This window comes from Colias eurytheme, chromosome 8 (genome assembly GCF_061535395.1).
Source record: "Colias eurytheme isolate Ceu_HAF_F1 chromosome 8, ilColEury1 Martin Lab GWU primary, whole genome shotgun sequence".
NCBI lineage: Eukaryota > Metazoa > Arthropoda > Insecta > Lepidoptera > Pieridae > Colias > Colias eurytheme.
The window spans coordinates 2,939,589-2,965,948 of record NC_142987.1 but is presented as its reverse complement, the minus strand read 5'-3'; the positions used below and the strand labels follow the sequence as shown (position 1 = coordinate 2,965,948).

At 34.1% G+C, this 26,360-nt stretch overlaps 1 protein-coding gene across 1 annotated transcript; it reads right to left on the bottom strand.

Annotated features, from left to right (window-relative positions):
- Positions 1–2,546: 2,546 nt before the first annotated feature.
- FANCI (Fanconi anemia complementation group I) lies at positions 2,547–25,847 on the bottom strand. The gene is made up of 25 exons (XM_090104537.1): positions 25,720–25,847; positions 25,481–25,588; positions 25,221–25,393; positions 24,869–25,036; positions 24,464–24,574; positions 23,592–23,722; positions 21,730–21,929; positions 20,879–21,006; positions 20,349–20,563; positions 19,073–19,274; positions 17,384–17,554; positions 16,252–16,355; positions 15,819–15,976; positions 15,244–15,417; positions 14,737–14,922; positions 14,114–14,313; positions 13,313–13,489; positions 8,289–8,416; positions 7,782–7,975; positions 7,251–7,406; positions 6,814–7,015; positions 4,946–5,141; positions 3,745–3,937; positions 3,252–3,354; positions 2,547–2,696 (listed from the first exon to the last, which is right to left on the bottom strand). The coding sequence occupies exons 1-25, from the start codon at positions 25,831–25,833 to the stop codon at positions 2,587–2,589; spliced, it is 4,002 nt and encodes a 1,333-aa protein (XP_089960663.1). The 5' UTR covers positions 25,834–25,847; the 3' UTR covers positions 2,547–2,586.
- Positions 25,848–26,360: the final 513 nt, after the last annotated feature.

Here is a 26,360-nt window from a genome sequence, read left to right as displayed (position 1 = left end):
TTTTAACTTCAATATTGTTTACCTTGAATAATATAAATATTTTCTTTCTTTATTTATTTTTACTTGTACTAAAATTGCTCTCGGCTATATTTTTTTATTTTTTTTGTCTTATAACTAAGTAATAAGAATGCGATAGGTGGCGATGGTAAATAAACTGATTGTTCTCATAAAAAATGGGATTATACCTAGTAATAGATAAAAAAACTTATTAATCTTGTTCAAGTTGAAAATTTACCCTTGATCGAACGACCTATGTCATTACCGTGTAATATCTGCTGATTGAGTGAAACAGTTTCTTAGAAGCATTCCCGCTGAAACCCTCCAGCTCTATTTTCCTAGTATGGAAATAATGGATTCTCAGAAAATCATATTATTAAAAATATAATACGGAGCCTCGGAGAGTTGCGTGAAGCACAATCTTGCACATGAAAATCTTTTTAAAATACATAATATTATGATGTATTAAAATATTTTAAAAACGTATGTAACGTTTCTAAGAATGAATCTGATCACATTTCCCCAGTTGAAATTTTGAGCAGCACTATAGGAGATATCAATTTCAAATGTGATATTATCTAGGTATCATATTAATTAAGGCGATACTTGCGGATAGACAAAAAAGCGCATATCGCATATCTCCTCGTGTAAAACAATAATTAGAACGGTAAAACGGTTTTTAGGAAACCAAAATGAATGTATCATGATCATAACGGTTCTAGTCAGAAGAGGTCAAGAAGGTTCGAGGCACCCATCATTTTTTTTCCTTTTCTATCTATTTTGGTATAATTCAATAATTTACAAATTAATAATAATCTTCATACATAAATGAGAAATGAAAAAAATATAAATAATCGTTATGCATAGCTGGAAATAACAAACATTACAAGGCGCAAAAAATATTACAAAATGAAATAGCTCCTGCGAAGAGCTATGCGTATAAAAACTAATTAATTACCAAGATAAAATTCGTATGCAAATATAGTGTACAAAAACTAGACAAACTAATTACGTTGTCGGGTGCAACATTCGATTTCATGGAAACTACCTACAATTTAGCATACCTCTGTGCGCGCGTGTTGGTTTCAGGCAAAAAATTTACGTTGGCAAAAAATATTTTATATATTATTGCTAGTGTTGTCTTGCAGCTTTACGTACAATTTACTTGTGCTGTACTCAGATTGGAATTGAAAAAGCCCATCACTCTTGTATATAAAATCGTTCAGAGCGTTCGTTGCAATACTTCTCGGAAACGGCTTGACCGATTTTTATGATTTTTTTATGGAATGATGAGATTGAAAACAATTTTTTTGCCCCATATTTTATTTACATTACTAACGATAGGTAAGTAAGTAACCTATGTTTTTTTATATTATTCAAATGTAAAGCTGTGCTACATAGAAGTCGCGTGCGCTTTTCACTCGGCCTGCAAAAAATCCCGTACGCCTCAATGTAACTAGATAATGTTTTATTACCCACCTCAAATGCCACTTATTAGCAACAAGTTTCGTAACTGCACATTATATGGGGATACTTTTTAACATGGCCATGTGCTGACATATCCTGGATTACGACATTGGTGCAGTTTGCATACATGCCCTCATTTATCGGCAAAAAGCAATCTTTTAATATTGAAATAAAAAAGATCTAGTTAAATGACTCTTCTGTTCACTATAATAACGGAAAAATAAAGCCTGCCCGTTTTCATAAAAAGCTGATGCTAAAATTGAATTTAGATAATATTATTATGTAGTTACTTAGGTATCTCTTTTTAGCTAATCGATATTTCCAATAGTTTCATTTCACCCTATTACTCGGTTTTGCTAATAGCTATCATCATAATCGGTTCAACCGTTTTTGGCATAAAAATGCGGAATATTAGTTGGATAATCGTGTCGAACAATATAATGAACATTGAATCATATTTTCAAAAAAGCATACTGGCGCAAACTTCGCTATGATGCTCAAAAGTACAAAACTATTTACTTAGTTTTTATTAGCTGTGTAACATTTCAATGTTTTGTGTTTTCTCATTTCTTCATCGAAATATAATCCACAAACAATTATTAAATATTACTTATATCTTTATAACAATTACCTGGATATGGTTCTTACTTTAATAATTCAACTTCTCATAACAGCCCACTTATACGCCCACCCTTCACTGCTAAAGACTAATCACAGTTCTCTAAGGTACCTACATAAGGCTGCTTAATTACTTCTTCCCCGTATCAGCTACTTTCCATTGAATATTTCGTAGAAATTCAAACGGCAAATCAGTTTCAGTTAATTATAAAATTAACCGTTATAGAGAACGTTGCTTTATTAATAAATAGCGAGAAGCGATTTCGATTTCGAATTCTGCGAATGTGCATCACGCGCGAGCTCCCCTGCTTCCTCGAATTCTAGAACGTACACGTTCCAAATATGAATTGTAATACTAATGGCGGGAATACGACCCATCTGTCAAACGTACCGCACTTACATATTTTGTCTGTGCATCTATTTTTCATATTAAAATAGGGTTTCAAACAGAAATAAAAAAACAATTTAATAAAAAATATTTACTATCAATATAAAATATTATATTCAAGAGACTCTTCTTCGCTTATTTCTAGTATTATCTTCATTTTCATCACTTTGTTGTTCATTTTCGCTCGCTGACAATATTTCTGTTGCCGCATCATTTATATCTTCACCTGCAAATTGCAATAACATAAATGACCATTTTAAGGAACTCTCGCAAAGATTTAACGTGAAGCTGTATTTAAAAATTCAGCTTAATTGGATGGATGAAGTCAAGATAGCAAGATTGCTTCATTCCTGGATTTACATTCATCCATTGAAGTGAAACTTCTTTATCGGGGTTGGAAAAAAATTTAATGTAACATTTTTTCGTTACGCGTGACATTTTCCCCTTACGCGCCATCTTTTTCTTATCCCTACCACGCGTGATTCGACGTATTTCTGTAAAGTTGCATAAAGTAAATTATTTTTTGAAAAATAAGGTCATAAAGAAGTTTCACTTCTTACGTGTGTACACTAGTACGACGCACACATTTTTTTTCTGTTAGTTACATTAATTTAAAATTCGAGCTTTCGGTTCCCTACGCAAAGTATGTAGTTATACAGAATCATAATAAAAAAAGTTCCCGATCCACCAAAAATACTGTAAAAATAAGATAATAATGTTTACATAAGTTTCATGTAATTCATAATAATATCAAATATGTATTGACATATTATACACATACCATCAGGCCTGTCTTGCTCCGCGTTGAGAACTTCCATGAGGAGCGGCGCCTTGATACGGAAGTCGCGAGCCGTGCCCAACGAGAGGTATTGTTGGAAATTCAGCTGTCAAATTAATTTGTTTTAATAATATATATAAATTTATTATAAATATAATAAACAACAAATAAATAAATATAAGCTTGTTATGTGTGTTGTAATGGTGCACAGAAAAACTTGATTAAGTTTATGTTTGCATCATTAATGTAAATTATTATATTATACTACATGTAAGAAATAATATGTTAAATAAATAAATAAATAATACCAAAGTATTACGATAGAACATCAACTGAGTATTTATTTAATATTATAACATTCATTTGTATAAACATCAATAATCAATTTTATTTGAAAAAAAAAATAAGTTAATTGTCTGTCTTTTGTAAACCCTACAAATAAAAAAATATTGTTCGTCAAATATTATCAAGTAAACTTTCACATTACAAAACTTACCTTAGCCTTATCCCCCAATAAAATAGCGTGTTTGCTAAACTGTTCCGCTTCCAGCACGAGCCGCGGTATGAGCTTAGTGTCTCGCAGCACTTTGCTGGCTTTTTGATGTTCTTGTGATGCTTCGAGATACGTGATAAGGTTGTCCGTTACCGCTGATAGCTTTTTACCGCTTAGTTTGAAGAGTCGATCTAATCTGTAATAATAATATGCTTGGAATATTTTAAAATATGTATATATTTTATAAAAGTTCAAATAAGGTTAAAGAAAGTACGCTCTATATAAGAGCTCATTTTTAACAACAGAACACATTTTAACGGAAACAAAAATATTATGAATATCAATTGGGCTGGCGAGTAAAGCCATGCCGAAATGCCTTGTTAGCCGTGGTAGAAAGTTTCTAGATTGCAGAGCGGCTTGTAGAAGCGATTGTTCAGCTCTATATAATGACATAGTTTTTGCCGTGATAATGATGAAAATGTTACTAACCACGTGTAGTGTTTAGTTAAAACTCCTGTCTTTATATCACGACGTGGAGCAGTGAGTAGAGTCTGAAACGGGCAGTGTGAACACCTCTACAATATTTAGTAGCATGTAGAGTCGAAAAATGATAATGTACTCGGCTCTTTATAATAATGTAGAGTAACGTGTGAAGCGCTTCAATGGGAAAATCGGCTCTATCATGATTTAGAGCTGGAAGACGTTGTGTTTACGACTCTCCATGGTCCTGTAGAGCAGCGTGTAGAGACGGCTCTATATTATGTATTAACAGCAGTGAGTAGAGCGTGCCCGGTTCTACAAATGTAGAGCAGGAACACTTTGCCGCGTGTAGATTACCATAGCAATTCGACTCTACGATGTTGTTGTAGTACCGTCAAGGGGGGACGCCCTTGCGCATGTCGCTACCAGGGTGAACCTTCAGTTCACCCTCGCGTCCGCGTTAAAATGTAGTAGCCCTTCTAGGTAACATTGAGAAACACCACACAAAAAAATTGGTTGTTTGTAAAGTCGGTTTACTGACGATAGTTGAACGTGACAACGTCTTAAGGCCGATTGTGCTTCTTTGTCGGTCGTTCCGCGCTCTCGCTTGCATTATGGAACGCTTTAGCGAGGTAACGCCGCATTAGTCATGTTTTTTCGTGCGTGCAGCCGGCTCTATCGAATTATAAGACGTTGTCACGTCAAAAAATTGCGCTTGGCGCACCTGAGCTGCGGCAGGTCGGGCGCGCGCGCGGGCAGCTGGCGGCAGAGCGCGGCGAGCAGCGCGTACAGGCGCGCGGCGGCGGCCAGCACGCGCTCGCTGGCGCCGCCCACGCAGCAGCGCAGCGCGCACAGCCGCGCCGCCCACCCGCTCGCCTGGCACAGCTGCACGCTCACCCAGCGCCACGCCGACCACACCTCTGCACATACATTTGGGACATTACTAGGTACCCAGCACCACGCCAACCACACCTCTGCACATACATTTGGGACATTACTAGGTACCCAGCCCCACGCCGACCAAACCTCTGCACATACATTTGGGACATTACTAGCTTTCCGCCCACGGCTTCGCTCGTGTTTTCAAAGAAAAACCTGCGTATCTCCCGTTCCCGTAGGATTTCCGGGATAAAACCTATACTATGTGTTAATCCAAGTTGCCCTCTATATGTGTGCTAAATTTCATTGAAATCGGTCTAGTAGTTTATGCGTGAAAACCATACATACATACATAATTACAAACCTTTCCTCTGTATAATATTATAGTATAGATAACATTTTTGTAATGAATATCCTACAATTTTATCTATGTACTTAGCCGCGCGGTTTTACCCGCAGTGCTCCGCTCTTGAGGGTCTTAACGTGATGATATATATGCCTATAGCTATCCACAGAAAAAGAGCTATCTAACACCGAAATAATTTTTCAAATCGAACAAACAAACTCTTCAGCTTTATAATATTAAGTATAGATTTATCGCATTTAACTAAATCAAGCGTGAATCAAGCGCAACAGCGCATGCGTGCGTGTCAACCTATCGCTGTGTAGCGTCCGCGCCTCTACCGGTTAAAACCGGTTTACGGTCGCTCAGCCTGTTGACACAGGACCCGCACAACAAACGCATCTTATTTACGAAATTGTTTGAAGAAAAGTAAACTATAATAGATAAGAAGTGTTAATATAACATAATAGATATGTCGCAGGCAAATTGTATAATCTCGCCGTTTACAAACGGCGTCTGTCACTAAACAGAAATAGGTACAGTAGAACCTCGGTAAGTTAAAGTCCAAGGGAAACACAAAATATTTTAAGTTATAGAGGTTTTAAGTTATCAAGGGTCTATCCATTTTTCACTTCTTCTATAGCTTTTATTTTATCAGCGTAGGTGAGGGTTGTTAGTTTTCTTTTTGGACTAATTTTAAGCCAGTTTTATCACACAGTAAGTAAAGTGATGATGTTTCCAGGACAACGATCAAAAACTTATGATGCAAGTAAGTCGTTGTCATAAAGCTAACCGCCGCAAAACTTTAAAGAACTTCGATAAAGCAAACAATAGGTAATGTATTGTTTACGTTAACAATACATAGTAAACACGTGCAAGCAATAAATACCGAAACCTCTTGTTTTGACACTCTTTCAAAATGACTCATTGACAAAAAGAATTATGTAATAGAGGTTGTGGAAACATTTTTTTAAGTTATTGAGGGCCAATACAGAGATTATTTATTTAAGTTATAGAGGTTGCGTATTTTAAGTTAAAGAGATTTTGGGCTCTGATGGGAAGGGAACATATTATTTTGTGAAGTTACAGAGGTTTTTATGTTATCGAGGTTCAACTGTAGTTCTAAAAACAAGAACCTAACCTAACCCCCTTATCCAAACCAAAAATATCTGATTACGAATTCTCGACATATTACAAAATGCCGACCGTTTGTAAACGGCGAAATATTACAATTTGCCTGCGACAGATATATAGATTTAAATATTTTAAAACGAGTAAAAATTTGTAAATTCACTATGCCACTGAAATAACTTTTTGTCAAATTTAGAATTCATTACTGTATCAAAAACTAGATGGATCAGACGTTTTACCTTTCTCAATCCTCTGCTGATTTGAATGTGTAGCATTATTCAGTGCATTGGAGAGATCTTTACTCCTATTCAGTAAGTGCTCTATACATTTATACCGATTGTTCAAATGTACACAAATCGTTGTGAGCACAGTATGGCCGGAGCGGGAATCGATTGACGGAAAATCTTCGGTTTCTTGCGTTGCTGCTGACGATTCTTCCTCCTTTTATATGAGAGAAACAAATTATAAAAACTATGTGAAAGACTAATTGTTTTACTGTGGAATTGATTTCTAAGATATATTTCTTAGTTTACTTAATGGAAATTAGCTCGGAAAGCATAATTGACAACATTTCAAAATTTTAAGTGACTTCTTTTTTTTTTAATCTCAACTATATCAAAATTCACAGTACCCATGTGATCGCTTTCAAAAAAAAAATTACTAGGTGTCTACTTACATCAATCTTGCCAAGCACTATAGATAACTTGTCAAAGAGCTGATCCAACAACACAGCTTCCCTTTGCTCACGGTAACATGCACTTAGTAATGGCCCTATAAGTGGAAGACATTCTTGCTTGCTAGTCCGAACGTAGTCTTCTAGTTTTGATGTTGCCTGATATGGAAAGAGTTGTTTATTTTATCTAAAAACTTAAATATATAACATTTTTAATTATTATCTTGTAATATGTAAAAACAATTTTTCCGAAAAGTTCATCTACACACAATAATGTCCAAAGGCCATCAAAGCGAAATTATCTAATGATAAATTATGAAAGTTGAAAAAGTCGACACAATTTTTTTTTCTAAAATCAGAGCAACATACTACATATGACCATATTTTTTGACTATAAGTCAAACACGAATTAAAATATCAAATGTGTAACCATATTTCGCAAGGACAGAAATTAGACGGAGATAAATGACTGAGCAACACAAAAGGAACGCCATTAAAACATCATTTTTTAGAACATTAAACGTAAAAACTCACAGTATTCAGTCCCGCGCACGCACTGACATGCGTCTCTAGTAGCACACTTGCAATTTGCACCAACAAAGCCGTGTGTTTCTTCAACATAAGGTCTCTCTCCACTGCGCCGTCCGCGTCGAGTTCGGACAGCGCAGTGTGCACGTGCCCTAATATCTTGGACATGTTCGCTGACGGTGTAGCTTCGGTTTCACCTGCTGTATTTATGATATTAAAAGATTAGAAGAAATAATTCAATATTGAAACAGGAAAAAAATAGTATATCTTTATGTATGTGTTTGATTTATTGATGTAAATTCATAAGGATGTGATTAAAAAAATATAAGCGATATAAAAGAAACACAACTAATCATAATTTTACTTTACACGTGTTAAATGATTATTTTGAATAAGGTTCTTGTTAAATTTGATATTTGAACTTTAAAATCTGTTCCACTTATTATAATTTTAGAATTAACTTTCAAATTTAGAGTAGAGATTAGTCTCTACTCTAAATTTGACGTAACTTACTTATTCCAGATAAAACACTCTCCACTTTGAATGAGTAATGTGACGTCAAAAGCAAGTTGAGACACGTTTTGAAAACTTCGAGACAACCGAGCGCCGTGGCGTCATCAAAATCACATAAATCTTGAAACCTAAAAATATTTTAAATTAGAATGGAATAATATCATGAATTTAAAGACTTTTGTCTTTGCCACATAGAACGAGTAATTCACACAGAGCGACGACGCTCTGGCGTTCCATCTGACAAAGCCATTTTTGAAGTTGGATTGACAATAAATTATAAATTGGTCCTTCGAGTAATTTATATGTTATTTTTATTTGTCTTTTATTATGTTGTAAAAAAAATACTGTGGCGAACATTTTTATATTGTATGTGATAAATTCATGTCGCAATTTGCGAAATAGTATGAAGAAATACACTAATATTAATTGAATACTTGATACATGATACCGTAAAACGGGGTGAATAAGGACTCAGGGGTAAATAGGGTCAAATCGAGGAATCTAGTTTTGAAGTCACAAAATAAAAAAACAAGAACTTCCAATTGCTACCTTTTTTTTCTTCTAAAAGTAGAATATATTATCTTCTAACTGGCAACACCGAAGCGTTGTGAAGTTAGTAAAAGGTGTCAAAAATCTTCTTTCAAATAAGACTGTAGATGTGAGGTTGCGGTATTGTCCCATAGGTTGACCGTTTTTGGAAATTCTAGTGTTTTTTTTGACAACGTGTGGAGTTAGCCAACGATATAATATCTTTAAGAAGCTACACAAAAAGAGGTAAGTCTAGATTTTACATAGTTTTTGTTTGAAATCGTTTTCTTTAAAACCTCTGGGATTGTTTATTTTTTCGAGGTGAATAAATACGGTAACGGGGTGACAAGGGACGGCTAAAGTACAAATAGAGCCGCCTATACTTGGTAAATAGGGACATATGAAAGTTGATTAGGAACGGTAAAGTTTGAATAGGTTCAGGGCTGCCACAACATGAATTGAACATTTTATCGCAGTTTTGCAGGATTTCAATTTTTATTAAAATAAGGCATTTTCATTTTATTTATTTTTAACTTATATACAAGCATGAGTACAAGGCGAACTTATGAGAAGTAATAAGAGATACATAGGTACGAACTTGTATGATTTAAAAAATAAATAATAATAATACGTAGTGTGTTTTACTAACAATATATGGGTCTTCGTTGTTTTATGCATTTTAATATTTTACTTTTACTTATAGGTTTCTATATTCTGTAAATTTATTTACGCTTTTATTTTCACCTTAAAAAAACCTGGAGGTTCTAAATTCGTCGTTACTCCGTCATTATCGTGAACTGATTTTGATGATTTTTGAAGTGAAAACTTCTTTAGCGGCGTTGAGCACTTTTTCTGTAATGGGTATAAAATCTTAAACTCGCGTCAGGACACGTGACCTGATCGAAAAAGCGTAAGACGGATACCATTCCAAAATATCAAACATGCTCAACGTTAATAATCAAGTTTTCACTTCTGCCGGCACTCCCGGAGTGAAACCCGTCTTTTTTTTGTAAGATAGGATATAACATCAGAGCAGGCCTCATAATAAATTTTATCAAAATTGGTTCATCATTTTTTTTAAGAAAATTGACGAAACAGATAAACATGTATGCACATTTTTACAGAGATTTTATAATATTATAACGCTAAGTAGCTTTCTGCAAGATATGGAAGTCGATCGGTTTTAACGTTTTTAGCGTACAAAATTTTGTCTTATGTAATTGTTAAAAATGGGTATGTGGATACCTGATTTCTACAAAATAGATGGGTACTCACCTACTACAATAAATAAATAGCGACGTAGGTACCTACCTAACCTTGATTGTTGTTATTTTCAGAAATGCCTCGTGTATATAAACCGGGTGGTACAAAACACTACAAAAAATATGATGAGTTGACTATGCAAGTTGCGCTTAATGAATATAATAATTCAAATTTATCACTGGGAAATATTAGTGCAAAATATGATATTCCTAAATCGGTCTTGCAAAGACATAACACCAGGTTTATGAAAAAGCCAGGAGGTCAACCAGTTTTAAGTGCAGAAGCCGAGGAATACATAGTCGAAAATCTTAATCATTGTGCTGAGTGGGGATACCCTTTAGATACTTACGACTTGAGGGTATTGGTTAAAGGTTATTTGGATAGATCTGGCATAACTGAGAAAAGATTTAGAGATAATTTACCTGGTCCAGATTTTGTGAAAAGTTTTTTACAAAGAAACAAAAACAAAATTTCATTACGAATTAGCCAAAACATAAAAAGATGCCGAGCGTCCGTTTCACCGCAAATTATAGAGGAATATTTTATTGAATTGGAGAAATCCTTAGAAGGAGTGCCAATGTGTAACGTTGTTAACTATGACGAAACAAATTTATCGGATGATCCCGGAAGAAGAAAAGTTATAACAAAAAGAGGCGCAAAATACCCGGAGAGAGTCTTAAACCATAGTAAAGCGTCTACATCAATTATGATGGCAGCTGCTGGTGATGGAACTTTACTACCTTGTTATGTCGTCTACAAATCTAAAAATTTATACGAATCTTGGGTTCAAAATGGGCCGAAAGGTTGCAGGTATAACTGTACTACTTCTGGGTGGTTCGACAGTATCACGTTTGAGGATTGGGTCCGTACTGTCGCGTTGCCTTATTTCCATAACAAAGATGGAAAAAAAATACTCATCGGAGATAATCTTTCATCCCATTTGTCTCTAGACTTGATTAATGAATGCAAAGAACAAAACGTGCATTTTATTTTTCTTCCTCCAAATTCGACACATCTAACACAACCGTTGGATGTAGCTTTCTTTAGAGCAATAAAAGGTGCCTGGAGGGACATTTTGTTTCAGTGGAAAAAAACCGATGGCCGTACTTTACCTACTATTCCTAAAAGTGTCTTCCCTAGTCTTTTGAAAAAATTATTAAATCGCACGGCAAACCAAACAAAATCAAATATACTCTCAGCATTCATGAAATCTGGCATAAGCCCTTTAAATAAAATTAAAGTTTTGGAAAGATTACCAGGAAACGCCTGTGATGAACAATCCTTTGATAAAGATGCTCTTGATGAGACAGTAGTAACCATGTTAAAAGAAATGCGATATGGCACTGGAAATAACAAACCATGCAACAAGAGAAAGAAAATTGAAATAAAACCAGGTCAAAGCGTGTGCACTGATACAGAAGTAATCCTAAGTACTGCTAACAATAGCGACCAGGAAGAAAGTAGCTTTTTGAGCAATGAATCTGATTTGGAAGAAAACCTACAGTTATCAGAGAGAATATCTGCATCCAGAACTAATAATGAATCTGAATGTCACGAAGACAGTGAAATTCAACCAAAGTCTACACTTAAGCAAAATTATAAACCTCAACACAAAATTGCAAAACTGATTCCAGAAGATAGAAAGAGGAAATTCGAAGAAAAAGCTTCAATGGCAATGACTAACATGACTAAACCTAAATTGGAACCTACCATCGTTTCAAACACTTCAAATCAACCTAACCAAAAACTAGAAAAACACAAGAACTATGTCAAAAGGGAACAAAACAAAAGAACTTTATCAAAACCAGAGTGTACGGATAAATTTGAAACGGAACCTATAAATAAAAAAGCGAAAGCAAATTTAAAAAAGATTGTGACACAAGAAACACATAAAGAAGTTAAACAAGGACAACTTTGTAACGAAGCGAATAAACTAAAACAAGAGTCATGTCATATGTTTGAAGATCAGGAAAATCGCAATGACGAGTACATTTTTAAAAAGCCAACGACTCTAAGAGAGTACAAAAAAAATAAAAACGAAGGAATAAATAAGCCAAATCAGGAAACAAAGGAAAGAGTAGTAAGAATGGACAGCGATAATAATACAGAAGAAGTGACTATTTTTAACGATATAAGCAACTATGAGCTACTAAATGATCTCGACAAATTCGATATTGAAAATATGCCTTTAATTTTCGACAGTGATTTTGATGTCGTAAATGAAATAGAAGTAGTGACTCCTCGAAAAGAAAAAGAATATACAAAAAGAGAAATTATTAACACAAAGGAGAAACTAGATGTTGTAGACATACGTCTTAAAAATACCACAAGCAATATAAAAGTCACTTCAATTGAAAACTTTAATAACAAAAATGTTAAAATAGATTTAAGTCAATACAGGAAGATATCTTTGAGTGATCCACTTATACCCAAGACAAAAGGGAATAATAAAAAATATTATACCAAAGATGAAGACATATTACGTGATCTCATGGACAGTAAAATATTATAATAAGTAAAATATTTATGTTCTTTTATTTTAAATAAGTAAAATATTTATGTTCGTTTATGTTTAAATAAGTAAAATATTTATGTTCGTTTATGTTTAAATAAGTAAAATATTTATGTTCGTTTATTTTTAAATAAGTAAAATGTTTATGTTCTTTTATTTTCTTTTATTTTAATAAAAGATTTTGGATTTATTGTATTATTTTTATTTCCAAAAAATTTAAATTCAATGAAGAAAATTAATCTTTTAGCAGAAGGTAATTAGTTATTTTTTTAAATAGGAAAGAGACAACCCTACTAGTTTTTCCCAAGTTACCCATGTCTCGTTCCAGGTCACCCCACTTCAAGCATGAATAGGGACAGCCTATATTTTTGTTAAAATATCTAAATTTTAACTAATTCTGGGGATATTTTTAACATTTACGAAAAGTATTAACTGCCGGAAACCCTTGGAAAGAGTTATCAATATTGCATTCGTCCTACAACATCGATTAATTTCAGTGACAAGTTCGATTTTGTCCCTATTCACCCCATTTTACGGTACTGAATATATCAACGATAAGACCGCCTGTTGTGCTCTTTTATTAACTAATGTATTGTGTCCTTACTTGTACTTTTCTCTGTGGTGCACAATAAAGTATTTTTGTTTGTTTGATTAATTCTTATTAGTTCTTCAATATTATTTCTACCTCAATATATTATCCCAGGCACAAATATGTTCTCACCTACAAACAGCCCGCTCATACACCAAAGCAGCTATCTTCAAACCGTGTGAACCAATACTATTCTTATCTTTAGTTTCCTGTAATGCGGTTATAACGCTCCGCAGTACAAACTGATGGAAATCGCGCTTGCCGCGGATTTGGTTGCGTTGTTCTAACGATGACCAGGTTACTTCCTCGCTGAGGGTTTAAAGTATTGCATTAAAAAGGATAACTTTGTCAAATTAAAAGATTTAGCAATTCCATAACACATTCAATAAAATTCAAGATTCTGATGGCGTTAATTTTCACATGATAATTTTAACAGTAAAATAATAGTGTTTATGATAATAATTTGTAACTAATTAATTTCCTCCGAGTTACGTCTGTGACTACTTGAAGAGGATTTTAAACCGTAATATTATTTATATGAAACATATCATTCAACTTGCAAATATATTGACTGACCGGTTGGCTTGGTTGGTAGTGGCCCTGCCTTCCAAGCCAGAGGTCGTGGGTTCGATTCCCACCCGGGGCAAATATTTGTTTGGTGAACATAGACGTTTGCTCTGTGTCTGGGTGTTAATTATCTATATAAGTATTTATATAAAAATTATATATGTATGTTTATCAGCCATCTGGTTTCCATAACACAAGCGAAAGCTTAGTATGGGATCAGATTGTGCCGTGTGTGAAAATTGTCCTGAAATATTTAAATTTATTTATTTATTTGAGTTAAAATCTTTTATTTGCATAAAAAAATAATAAAAAAAATTGTCGGGATAATATTTTACTGTAGATGGTTTGAAATAGCTTATAACAAACCTGTAAAGTAGTTCCAACACGCGATAACAAAGTCCCAAGTCCCACACACAGGGCAAAGGTTTAAAGGGTCCAGCCCGGTCCTTCACCATATTAGAAAATTTAGTTTTTCCTTTCTCTTTCTGAGATTTCTGACTCTTTTGCGACTTTATCGTATCACGGGTATCGTTCAATTTACCCTTTTTACCGCCTTTTGGTGTCGCCTACAAAAATAATAAAACATACTTAAATGAAATACATAAACAATCATCATCATTCTAGGTTTCATGGTATTTAAATAACAACTAACGTTTTGTTCGTGAGTAAAATATGAAAATTGCTGTGTTTACTTAGCTTCAATAATTTTCGAATTTTTTTAAAGAGTCATAAACTCACCTTAAAAGAAAATACAAATGAAAGAAAAATATGTGCGTGTACACACGTAAGAAATACTTCTTTATGACCCTATTTTTCAAAAAATAATTTACTATATGCAACTTTACAGAAATACGTCGAATCACGCGTGGTGGGATAAGAAGAAGATGGCGCGTAACGGAAAAATGTCACGCGTAACGAAAAAATGTTACACTAAATTTTTTTCCAACCCCGATAAAGAAGTTTCACTTCAAAAATAAAGTGAATCTTACCTTAGTATTATCCAACAATTGACTATAAGTTTTATACAAGTTATAAACTGAAGGCGCATGTGACGTATGCGGAGTCCACTGCATTATTTTATGCGCCATTAGAGTTTCATAGCACTGTAGTGTTTGCTGTACTTTTATCTTTTTAGCTTTTGATTCGGGAGTGAGGTCAGATATTCCTAGATCTTGCTGAAATTTAAATTTTTAGTCCAATATAAAAAAATAATTGTTTTTCTTTTCAAAAACTGATCCATTGGCATAACATGACAAGTTTCGTAATTAAAAAACTATCTGTATTGCAATAATTATTTTATCAGACATGTAAATATCCTACAAAGATAATACAATATCAGGTAGTATAGTGGTTTGAACTTTGAAGAAACAACCGGAAACCTATTTATACGGGAAATATTGATCACTAGAATAACATGAATTAAACAAAACATATAACAGTAAGGAAAAATATGTCAAGCTTTGGTTTATACATGTTTTATATTAAAACAATCTTACCATATCAATCTGCAGCAAGTTCTCACAATCACAAAGCCTGTCCAAAACGGCCATTAGTTTATTTCTCAAGTGAGCACTATTGCTATCGCTCTGACTGGACAGAATATCATCCGACTCCTCTTCTATTGGCTGCACGAATTGTGCGATCACGTATAGCAGGCTTCCTATTGGTTCCTGGGAAAATCGTAATTTAAATTCAAATTATTTTTAGACAACTAAAAAAAAGTCTTTACAGTATACGCAAGTTGAAGAGTTTGATTGTTTGTTTCAAAATGCTAATTTCAGGCTCAATTATCATCGAGAATATCTGATATAGGATTACGGCACGAGCGATAGGGGCTGATTATGTGCAACAAATATTGAGAGTATAATCATATTATTAAATTTACAAATTTGGGAGTTAAGTGAATCTTTTCATTTTCTTAATTCTAAAATCATTGATCAGATTAGTAAATAAAAAAATTTCAAATTTGGGAGTTAAGTGAATCTTTCCAATTTCTTAATTCTAAAATCATTGATCAGATTAGTAAAAAAACATATATATTTTGTACTTGTAATAGTTTATATTAACTTACAGTCAATAAAGCAGTAATAGGTGTAACTTGGACACACTTATCCCACATTAGAGGCGTGGTCTCTCCATCTTCAGCTAGAAACTTGCTGACATGTTCGTAGAGTAGCTCTAGAATTGATTCGTGTAACGCCTGCTTTTCCTTCGCACATTCGTATATTTCTAAAAATATTTTTATTTGTATCAATACTTGGAATTCTTATTCAATTATTTCCACGTACAATACAATACATATTTAATTATTAAACCAGACCATTCCTTATCCGAAATAAAAGTTCTCCTTCGAATTTTCCGATCAAATAAAACGAATTTCGACCACACAACACTTATAAAAAAAGATTAAGTATGACAAAAAAAATTAACACGGAAAACCCTGAGGAAATATTTTTCGAAGGACATTTTAGTGTTTTAAGCCATTTAAGGTATAAACTACTCACGAGAATATAATAACTGCTTCACTAGGGCGTCTTGTACGAGGCATCTTCGTAAAATTGATATCACTTCCAAACAAATGGCCTCGTTGCGCACTCGTGACGTTACCCTGAATATCAAATTTACTTTCAGGAACAATAAAAACGTTTAACCGAGAAGTAAGTTTCAGTTTTAAAAAGTAGGGTACATTTTACGTTGTCATTATAAAATTATTATCGAAATTTAATAAACGTGGGTAGAAAGCAATTAGATCAAATACCAAACGAATTGTATTGTAGAGTGAAAAAATATTATAGAACCTTGGAAAAAACCTTACAAAAGAAGTGATAAAAGATTGATACTAAATAGTTATTAAAATATGTAAAAATGTATTTGCGCCCGCGATGTCTACAACTCAATACGGTGCCATATCATTGAGTTGGCGAACAGACAACAGACTTAAAATTGATATTTTTTGTTTTATGGCATTCAAATGCTTTATAAATATAAATTTATAATCATCTCAATAGATGGTGTGCGGTGTGTCCCTTAGGCACATAAAAACTGAAAGAATAGAATAAATTCGATTGCTCTGGCGGGTCACGAGTGGCTGAATTGGTCAGGCATCCGCCTCGGAATGGCGCGAAAGGATGCGGGTTCGAGTCCCGCCTCGTGATCGAATTTTTTCTATTCTTTATAAATTTATATAGACAACCACAGATCACAGAAACTAAAGGGAGATATGGTTAGGGGGCGGGGCCGGTGTCGCAGCAATATGCCCAAAAAAAGAACAAGCTGTAGTGGTGCTGTATACGTACGTCACTTACAATCTAGTGTGCGAACGAATAGTCGCTCTCATATTTTTGTGTGATGACACGCACATAACGCGAAGTATTGTTTTGATTTTGTTTACTGCAGTTGTGTGCGTAAATTTTTTATGGGACACGGTTTCGTACTCAGCGCAAGCGATTGGCATCTCTCTAGATCTCTATGTAGACAACAGACTTGTTTTTTTGTGTGGTCTCTAAATGTTAGCCAGAAGGGCTTCTAGATTTTAACGCGGACGAAAGACAACAGACCGACACCGTAGAGCATTGTATATTTAAGGTTTTATATTATGTTTATATTATTTGAAGTGTTTATATAATGCTCTTATACCTAGCGCCCTGCTGCGTGGCGTGCAGGTCCACGGCGACCTGCGTGAGGTACGAGTGCGCGCTGTACTGCGAGCCGCACCCGCTCTCACTGGAACCCTTGGCCAGCGACAGCTTCATGTGCTTCAGGAGTGTGAGGAACCCGTGCAGCGAGAGACAGCGGTGCTGCGAGTCTCTGGAACATGTATGAACAGAGTTCAATAATTAACGTAACACTGTGGAGCTAGAAAAATGATCATACGAATATTTACGTATAATACGAGCACACGTGTGTGCACTTGTGTATACGAACATGTTTACTGCATGTGTGCGAGCGCGCGTGCACGCATACGTTTGTTCACGTGTGCGTATGCGTGCATATATGCCACTATTTGCAAATCTCGCACTTAACGATGTGGGTGGTTGCACGTTAGCATACACCGTGCCCGCGTGCTCGTAATATGCACTTGGTTGATAGATCTCTAGTAAGTGCGTGAGTGAATTTGTAAGTACATTAGTGTTTACATATACGTTAGCGTAGCGTATTTCCAAACTATACATAGCCAGAACGCAACCATAGGAAACTGCTCGTGTATACTTTGTAATGCTGTTTTTAAGTTTGTTATTACAGTATATACACGAATTTTGCGTACTGATCGTGTATACTTTGTAACGCGGATGCTTGCTTCTTCGTTCCAAACTATACACGAGCAGTACGCAAAATATGTATAACTAAATATAGCTACTACACAACTTACGCTTGAGCGAAATAATAAATATATAGGCAATCAAAGACTTGTACAGCTATATCTATCTACTTTTATTTTTCTTGATTGATTCAGTAAAATATGGAAAAAAATATTATTGGGTAAGCTTAGAAAAATAAATAGGTAACAGATAATATAAGGGTTATCTATGGGTTAGGTTAGGTTCGTGTTTTTTTAACTACACAAAAAGGAGCCCCCCGAAGCGGGGCTCCGTCCGCGTCGCCTCGCAACCGTTTTCTTCTGGACTTATTAGATTCATACATTTTAGCACTATTGTCAATTGTAAGTCGTGCAGTATAGTCGGGAACGAAGACACAAGCATCCTCGATACAAAAAATATACGATCAGTACGCAACATTATATGCACAATACACATGCATTTTAATAATAGATTTCAAAACGGCAATACAATAATATAAACGCGAGCAATGGAAAGACGCCGCGCTTACCTACTCCGAAACATACACGATTAGTCCGCATGCGTACTGGCGCTGTATATTTTGGAGCGCTATTCTTACTTACTTCACTACAAAGTATACGCGAGTATTTGCGTACTGCTGTTGTATAGATTGGAAGAACTTTGTAAAAAAGTTATTTCCAAACTATACGTGATTAGTTTCACACCGTTGCGTACTGGCCTTGTATAGTTTGGAAAGACGCGTTAGCGTATGTGTGTGTATATTATGTGTATCACCTCGATTGTGCATGCTTGTATGTAAATGTGTATGTATACTTCTTATAAAAGCACTTTTGAATCGTCATAACATTTTTTTAACATTTACCACCGATTCGGAAAGCATTGTATGTAAATGTGTATATATACTTCTTATAAAAGCACTTTTGAATCGTCATAACATTTTTTAACATTTACCACCGATTTGAAAAGCAGTATCTATGGAGAAGAACCGGCACGAAACTCCATAGCTTCATAACTATATGTATCTCACCTCGAGTACAACCCCTTGCGGCAGACCATAACCAGCGTATCTCTGACCCTCGCACTGAACGATATAAGCGGTCGCACGGCCGCGTATATCGCGCCCGCGTGCGTGTAGTCTGCACTTGGTTGGCAACTCTCTAGTATTGTGCTCAATTGTGTACAACTCTCTATGGACACGGGCGTTAGCTTGCACAAGATGTATAGGCAATCTGGAATAAATATGGATTAATAGGCATGACGACAGTATCCATAAATGATCGAATTAGTGTTTTTAAGGGAAAATGTATAATAAATAAATTAAAAATAGTGACTTAGAAATATTAAAAACATTAAGATTAATGAGATTATCAATAAAATAAAACATTGAAATTCTGCAGTCGGCCATATTGACTGAAACACGCGTGACGTCACGTCTTTGTAAACAACTTCGCGTCAGGTGTATTTTGTTGTTATGAATATGTTAAGAATACGCATTTTTATTTATTTTATATTTTTTCACGTATGCTTTATCGACTCAGAACAGAAATATAATTGCGAATTCACGAATATGTGGTTCGGGTTTCTCTGCGTCAAATTTATACAATCATTATTCCTTTCATATTATTTTCTCGCTTTAAACAATTACTAACACTTTTTTTGGGTATTATTTTTATGTAGATTCACATTGCAATACTGCACACCACTTATAAACTTTGAAATTAGATTCGATAACACTTAATAATTAAATATTATTACGTATTTACGTAAGAGTGACGTCACGCCTACGCCATGACACCTGTGAGCTGTTTTGGCACAGTTAATAAATATTTATTGAAAAATGGCTTTTATCTTCGTTAAATTTAAGTATATTAGCGAAATATAGGGTTTTTCTTGTTTAATAAACGTATACACACATTATGGAAGAGGTTTTGAAAATCTTTCGTCATGCCTATTATATTTTATGCATTACTAGCTTTCCACCCGCGGCTTCGCCCGCTGTCTAAAACATAATAAATTATATACTAAAACCTTCCTCTTGAATCACTCTATCTATTAAAAAAAACCGCATCAAAATCCGTTGCGTAGTTTTAAAGATTTAAGTATACATAGGGATAGAGAAAGCGACTTTGTTTTATACTATGTAGTGATGTGACTGAAAGGCATGCAGTAAGACATGTCTACATAGTTCTTTTAGTAGTACAGGAACAAGTTATTAATCTCAATTTAATGATATTTGGCTTTACAGATTAGTTAATAAGTAATATCAAAATGAAATCACAATTTCTTAGTAATTAGTAGATTACCTGAATACTGTCTTTGGCTAGCATCTCCACACAGTCTATCAGCCAGCTGTCCCAGTATATGCTGTGCAGTATTAGGCTGAGATTTGCACAGTCTCACCAGAATTAACTTCCCATGGGACCAGCAAGCAGGTGCCACTGCCTTTATACGAGACACCGATAGTAACGAGAAAGCGAGGTTGATTAGACCTCGTACTGTTAGTTCTCTATGGTTAGCACTGCAAAAAAGTATATGGTTTTAGCTAAATGTTACAATAATCCCTTACCAGTTATTGCAATAGTGATTAAATGTGCAAAAACATTTCTAACAACTTTAATTAATGCTTAATGACGACAATGAACGCATGCCTTTTCGTTTCGCGAAATCTGCCTATGTTTTATTCTATAGTTTGGAGTTTCGGGAGCTTTTCATTTTACAGTGTTAATTTGCGCACAATATATTTTTTTCTCTTTTTGGAAAATACTGTAATTAACCTTTGATTTAAAATCACCTAAATGTATATGGTTAATTAATATTTAAGTGTATTTGTTACCTTTCAGTTGTTAGTACTTTAAGCACATTGGCCACGTTAACATCGGGCGGGAGAACGGACCGCACCCACGCCGATTCCTTACTTCTTAATTCATCCAATGTTCTTTGTTCTATAGCTGATTTGATAACCTGTGACAAATTGTAATAATAAAAAAAAATTAGAATTTAAAGTTGAAGTTTATTGCTATTATAATGCAAAGCACACTTTTTGAATACATATTTTTAAATTGAATGAATTTAAGTTATAAGGAATTAAAGTAAAATATCCGCCCGCGTTTTCAAAGAACAGCCGCATAGTTCCCATTCCCATGGGATTTCCGCGATAAAACCTGTCCTATGTGTTAATCCAAGTTACCCTCTATATGTATGCTTAATTTCATTGTAATCGGTTCAGTAGTATTTGCGTGAAAGAGTAACAAACACACACATACACATCCTCTCAAACTTTCGCATTTATAATTTTTATTTATTTATTTATTTAAATACTTTATTGTACTGCCAACAAAAAAAAAATTACAAAAAGAAAACTTATACTATATATAATATTAGTAGGAAGTAGGATAATAATTATTTATAAAAATCTTAGAATTTTTGATATGCTATTTGTGCAAAATAAAAATGTGTGCGTGTACTAGTGGTACACACGTAAGACGTGAAACTTCTCTATGACCTTATTTTTAAAAAAATAATTTACTTTAAGCACGTCGAATCACGCGTGGTAGGGTTAAGAAAAAGATGGCGCGTAACGGAAAAATGTCACGCGTAACGAAAAAATGTTACACTAAATTTTTTTCCAACCCCGATAAAGAAGTTTTACTTCAAAAAAAATGTGTAATTACGAATGGTACTTACATCCAAGCAAACAGATCTAAACTCTGTCCCTTTATCAGACACAGCAAGTGCTAGATCAAGAAGGAACGGTGCTCTTAACAGCTGAGTTTTTGGCCATTGCTTTATATGTCTACGTATGAGCTCTGGATCTGCTGCACCCTGTGAGATGTGATATAAGCAGGTTGATAGACATCTGCTTAGTTCTGCGTGACTGTGTTGTACTGAAAAAATAATAAAGTGATGATTGAAGGTGCAAGGCATCCTAAACATGCCATCGCCATACGCGGAACGAACGATCTTTCGCGTAGTGTGACCGCTATTTGTAATGTGTATGAAATAACATGTATTGGCGTTCCGTCGCGGAAGATCAATAACGGAATTTCCATCTCATGTTGCGAAGGCCTTAATATTAAAATATCAGAAAACTTTCTGGTTACTTTAAAAATGGTACAAAATATACCCAACAACAACCTTCCCTATTAACATTTAAAAAATTTGAATTTTTTTATCATATTATGTTATGACAGAACCAGATAAAAAAGTTTGGAAAAAGGTGGATACAGGTGGATACAACATAATAACATAACATTTAAGTGAAGTCCCGTGTCCCCGTAGTGGGGTAGGGGGCAGATGCATTATTCATACATCTGTTTCACTGATCGATTTTTCTTTAGGGACAAGTAGGTGATCAGCTGTACCGAGGAGGCGGTCAACATAACATTTATGGAATACTAGCGGTCCGCCCCGGCTTCGCCCGTATTTACGTTTTCTCTACATAAAAACCATCCTCGTACTTCAAGAAATATAATAAAAAAAGAATTATCGAAATCGGTTCAGCCGTTCTCGAGTTATGCGCTTACCAACACATTTTGCGATTCATTTTTATATATAAGATTATTTCCTTTCTGGATAGTTCATGGATTAAAAGAATTGGAAATAACTAGGGATGTAACGATACCGATACCGATATATATCGGCAAGCCGATATATCGGTATCGCCGATAATAAATCAACCGATACCGATATTTTTTTATTAAATTCTTTCTTTTCTTTTATGTTTTTGCATTGTATTCATTCATATTGTTTTATTTCTGTTTCTGTAATAGTGTTAAGGAAGAGCGGAACCTCCTGACACAAGCATTTTATTTGCTTTACTAGGAGTGTTCCAATCACAAATTTGTTTATGTAAAGGAAAGAAATAAATAATTTTGAATTTTTTTAATTTTTAACGTGATAACGTTTTTAAAATTGTTTTAGTCGGGTGACATGTTCATAAACTTGTGTCACACCAAAACCTCACGAGCGCGATCGCAGGTATAACGAGAGAGAGACGGACCGATCTCCCGTTTCATCTCGAGCGCTGCCACTGCATTATGTTATCACGTAAACATCTCGATCGTAAACCTACTTTACAAACAACCAATTTTTTTGATATCAAATAATTCAAAAATCCGCGCCCAATGAACGATGCGGGAGGCCGCCCGCGCGTGCGCACTTTGTTTTCTGAAAAAACTTGGTAGAGTTTTTTTTTTAATTTATAGTAAACTTTTATTAGGTACTGATTGTATGTGTATTACTTAAAGTTTAACTGACTTCGTAAAATAATAATACTAAAATAAATGGTTTTGTTGTTTTTTGATTTGGCATTTTTAAATAAAAGAATACGATTAACAGTTGTCTCTGTTAAATGTTGGTAACTTTTTATGCATAATTCACTATTTATTTTTCTACCAAGCCATCGATATCGGTATCGGTATCGGTATCGCCGATACATTACTACAAATATCGGTATCGGTATCGTATCGGCAAAATCATGTATCGTTACATCCCTAGAAATAACTGCAATTTAATTTATTGATATCTTTTAAGTTTTAGGACATTACCAATATCATCAATATCCATAGTTGTTGATTCAGAATCTTGTGGTGGGGGTTCCAATTTGCTGTACAGGTGTAAATTAAAGTAGTTGCTCAAATGGGCAAGAACTACCTCCAAATTATATAATTTACATAATCTGAAACAGACAAAAATCCAATATTAAAAAAGAAAAATAGTCCCTCTGTTTCACTTTTTGTAAGTAATAACAATAAGTTAACGATTAATGGCTAGTTTTAACATAATGGAAACTACTGGAGGAGGCCTTTGCCAGAAGGCACACTGAGCTGAGAGATATTCTATAGGATTATACATAAAAATCACTAAGAAAATTATACAGTCAAAAAAAAAAACTATCCTCACCCAGTTTAAAAGGCTAAATAAATAAATAAATAAATAATTTAACATATCTATACTTCTATCTATACTTTCTTCTTCTTTAAGAGCAACTATGGAGTTTCTTGCCGGTTCTTCTCCATAGATACTGCTTTCTTACTTTTGGTAATTGTGAAAAATATGTAATGACGATTCAAAAGTGCTAAAAAATAATTGTAATACTAACACTAGGATAAGATTTTACTAACACTTTATGGGCTATGTGGCCTGAATTAAATGAATTTTATTTATTTATTTTATTTATTAAAAGAAATCTAATTGAATAAATACAGAGAAGACATGAAAAAAACATTTTCAGTTGATTTACCATTGCCCATCAGCAAACTTATTGGTGGCAGCGCTCGAGATGAGACAGGAGATCGGTCCGTTTCTCTCTCGTTATACCTGCGATCGCGCTCGTGAGATTTTGGTGTGACACAAGTTTCTGAACATGTCACCCGACTAAAACGATTTTAAAAACGTTATCACGTTAAAAAAAACTTACTTTAACAGTTGATGTACAAGTGGTGGCAGTGCCTCTGGAGGTATGTCAGCAATGTGAGTACACATCTTGTTCACAACTTGCCTGTGATCTGTGCGTGATAGATGCATGTCTCTGGTAAAGACAATCATTTATGATTAGGATATTTCAAAGTTTATTAACAATGTGTATTGCATGTGATTATATAAAGGAATGGAACATGAGAAAATGACGATTTACAAATATTACATGAGGAACATGAGGAAGTGAATTTGCAAATATGTATTACAGCATACAGCAACTCAATCTATTTTAGAAATTCTACCTTACCTTTCAGTAATAAATAAAATTGCATTAAAGAAACAAAGATTTTCTATAATAAAATAAAACAGAGACAAATTAGGTAGCCATTTATAATAAATGACTCACTTGAACATAGTAGCCAGTTGTACCAACTGCCTCTCACGCCATCTACTCATGCACAGTAAGTGAATGCACTGCGCCTTGTATTCACTGCCTGATATGTCTGTACCGCAGTGTTTTACATTGCTTTGTGCTGATATCACATTAAGGCATTCTGGTAATACATCTCGCCAGCTGTGAACAAGTGGTAGTTTTGCTATATTCAGTACGAATAATTTTCCACTTAGAATATACTAACTAAAGGCTAAGTGACTAAAATAATATTTAACAAGACATTTATGAATGATACAATGAGTGAATGTAAACATAGTAACATATTATATATTAATAACACAAGAAAAGCAGGGTTAAAACATACATCATATTAACGTCACTATCATCTACAATAGACTGAACACTGTCATTGTTCCAACGAAGCAGATCTTCAACGGGCATCCGAGGCAGCTCCAAACAAAGGCGGCTAATAACATCTCCACAGTGAGTGAGTGACGTTGCCTCTTTTCTCATTGTTTGTAATACTATATCAATGATCTGCAAATCATTATGATGAATTTTATTTATTGTAAATAAGGATAATTAGAAAAAAATGTGTATGAAATACTTGATAGTTATTTTTACCTTTACTTTACTTTTAGTGGAAGTATTATCCGCTAAACCATTAAAAATACAGTCTATAAGATCTCCTGCATCATTTTTCAGTATTCGTTGATTCAAGTTCTTCGTCAACTACAAATAAAAGTAATATTTGTTTATTTATGTAATAAATTTAATTGATTTATTATCAATAGCCTGGGCCCTAGGGCCTAGGACTTTTTTATTTTAAATATTTTTTTTAATGTTAGGGTCGGATTCGGTACCTCATTAAATTTAAGTTTGCAGTATTGCCGTAGTTCATCACGTTTGCTATTTATATGACCCAACTCCTTTATTCTTAAAAACACATTTTTCTCCTCCATTTCCAATGACAACATATACTTTTCTTTCTTTTTTTCTGTAGGTATTGTATTTAATCAGGATGTAATTCAACTAAAAAAGCCGCCAAACAGCTTTAATTTTTCAAAATTCATACTTCAATACAAACGTCATGTCATGTCATGTCTCTTGACATTGATAAGACATTGATTATGGCCTGCCTGTGGTCAGGCCATGGTCAGGCCAAAGCTTGGCCAAAGTTGTGTTTCTGAAAAATAGGTTTCTATACGGTCTACGTTTAGGTATATTTTGAGATTATATAATTTAATTTAATTAATTATTCAACATGATAATCGAAGCAAAGTTTAAATATGTACAATTATGTACATATATAAGTTATAATGCAAAATATTTTTTATGTTTTTAATTTAACTTTTAATTCATTAATATTCTTAAATAAAATCTTTTGAATTTAAATATCTGAGACTTTGAAAACATGCAAACACCGCAAATGTGATAAAAATTGATTTTACTTGATTTTACAATGATGTTTTATATTGGCAACACAGATGGTAACGTATTTTTA

What these genes read in the sequence shown, in the direction of transcription:
- FANCI (XM_090104537.1), bottom strand. Translation starts at nt 25,833, where the DNA reads ATGTTGTCATTGGAAATGGAGGAGAAAAATGTGTTTTTAAGAATAAAG. An exon ending in ACTTGCTGCAGATTGATATG is followed by an intron (nt 14,923 to 15,243) that starts GTAAGATTGTTT and finishes TTTAAATTTCAG; the next exon opens with CAAGATCTAGGAATATCTGA. An exon ending in TATTGGGGGATAAGGCTAAG is followed by an intron (nt 3,355 to 3,744) that starts GTAAGTTTTGTA and finishes TTAATTTGACAG; the next exon opens with CTGAATTTCCAACAATACCT.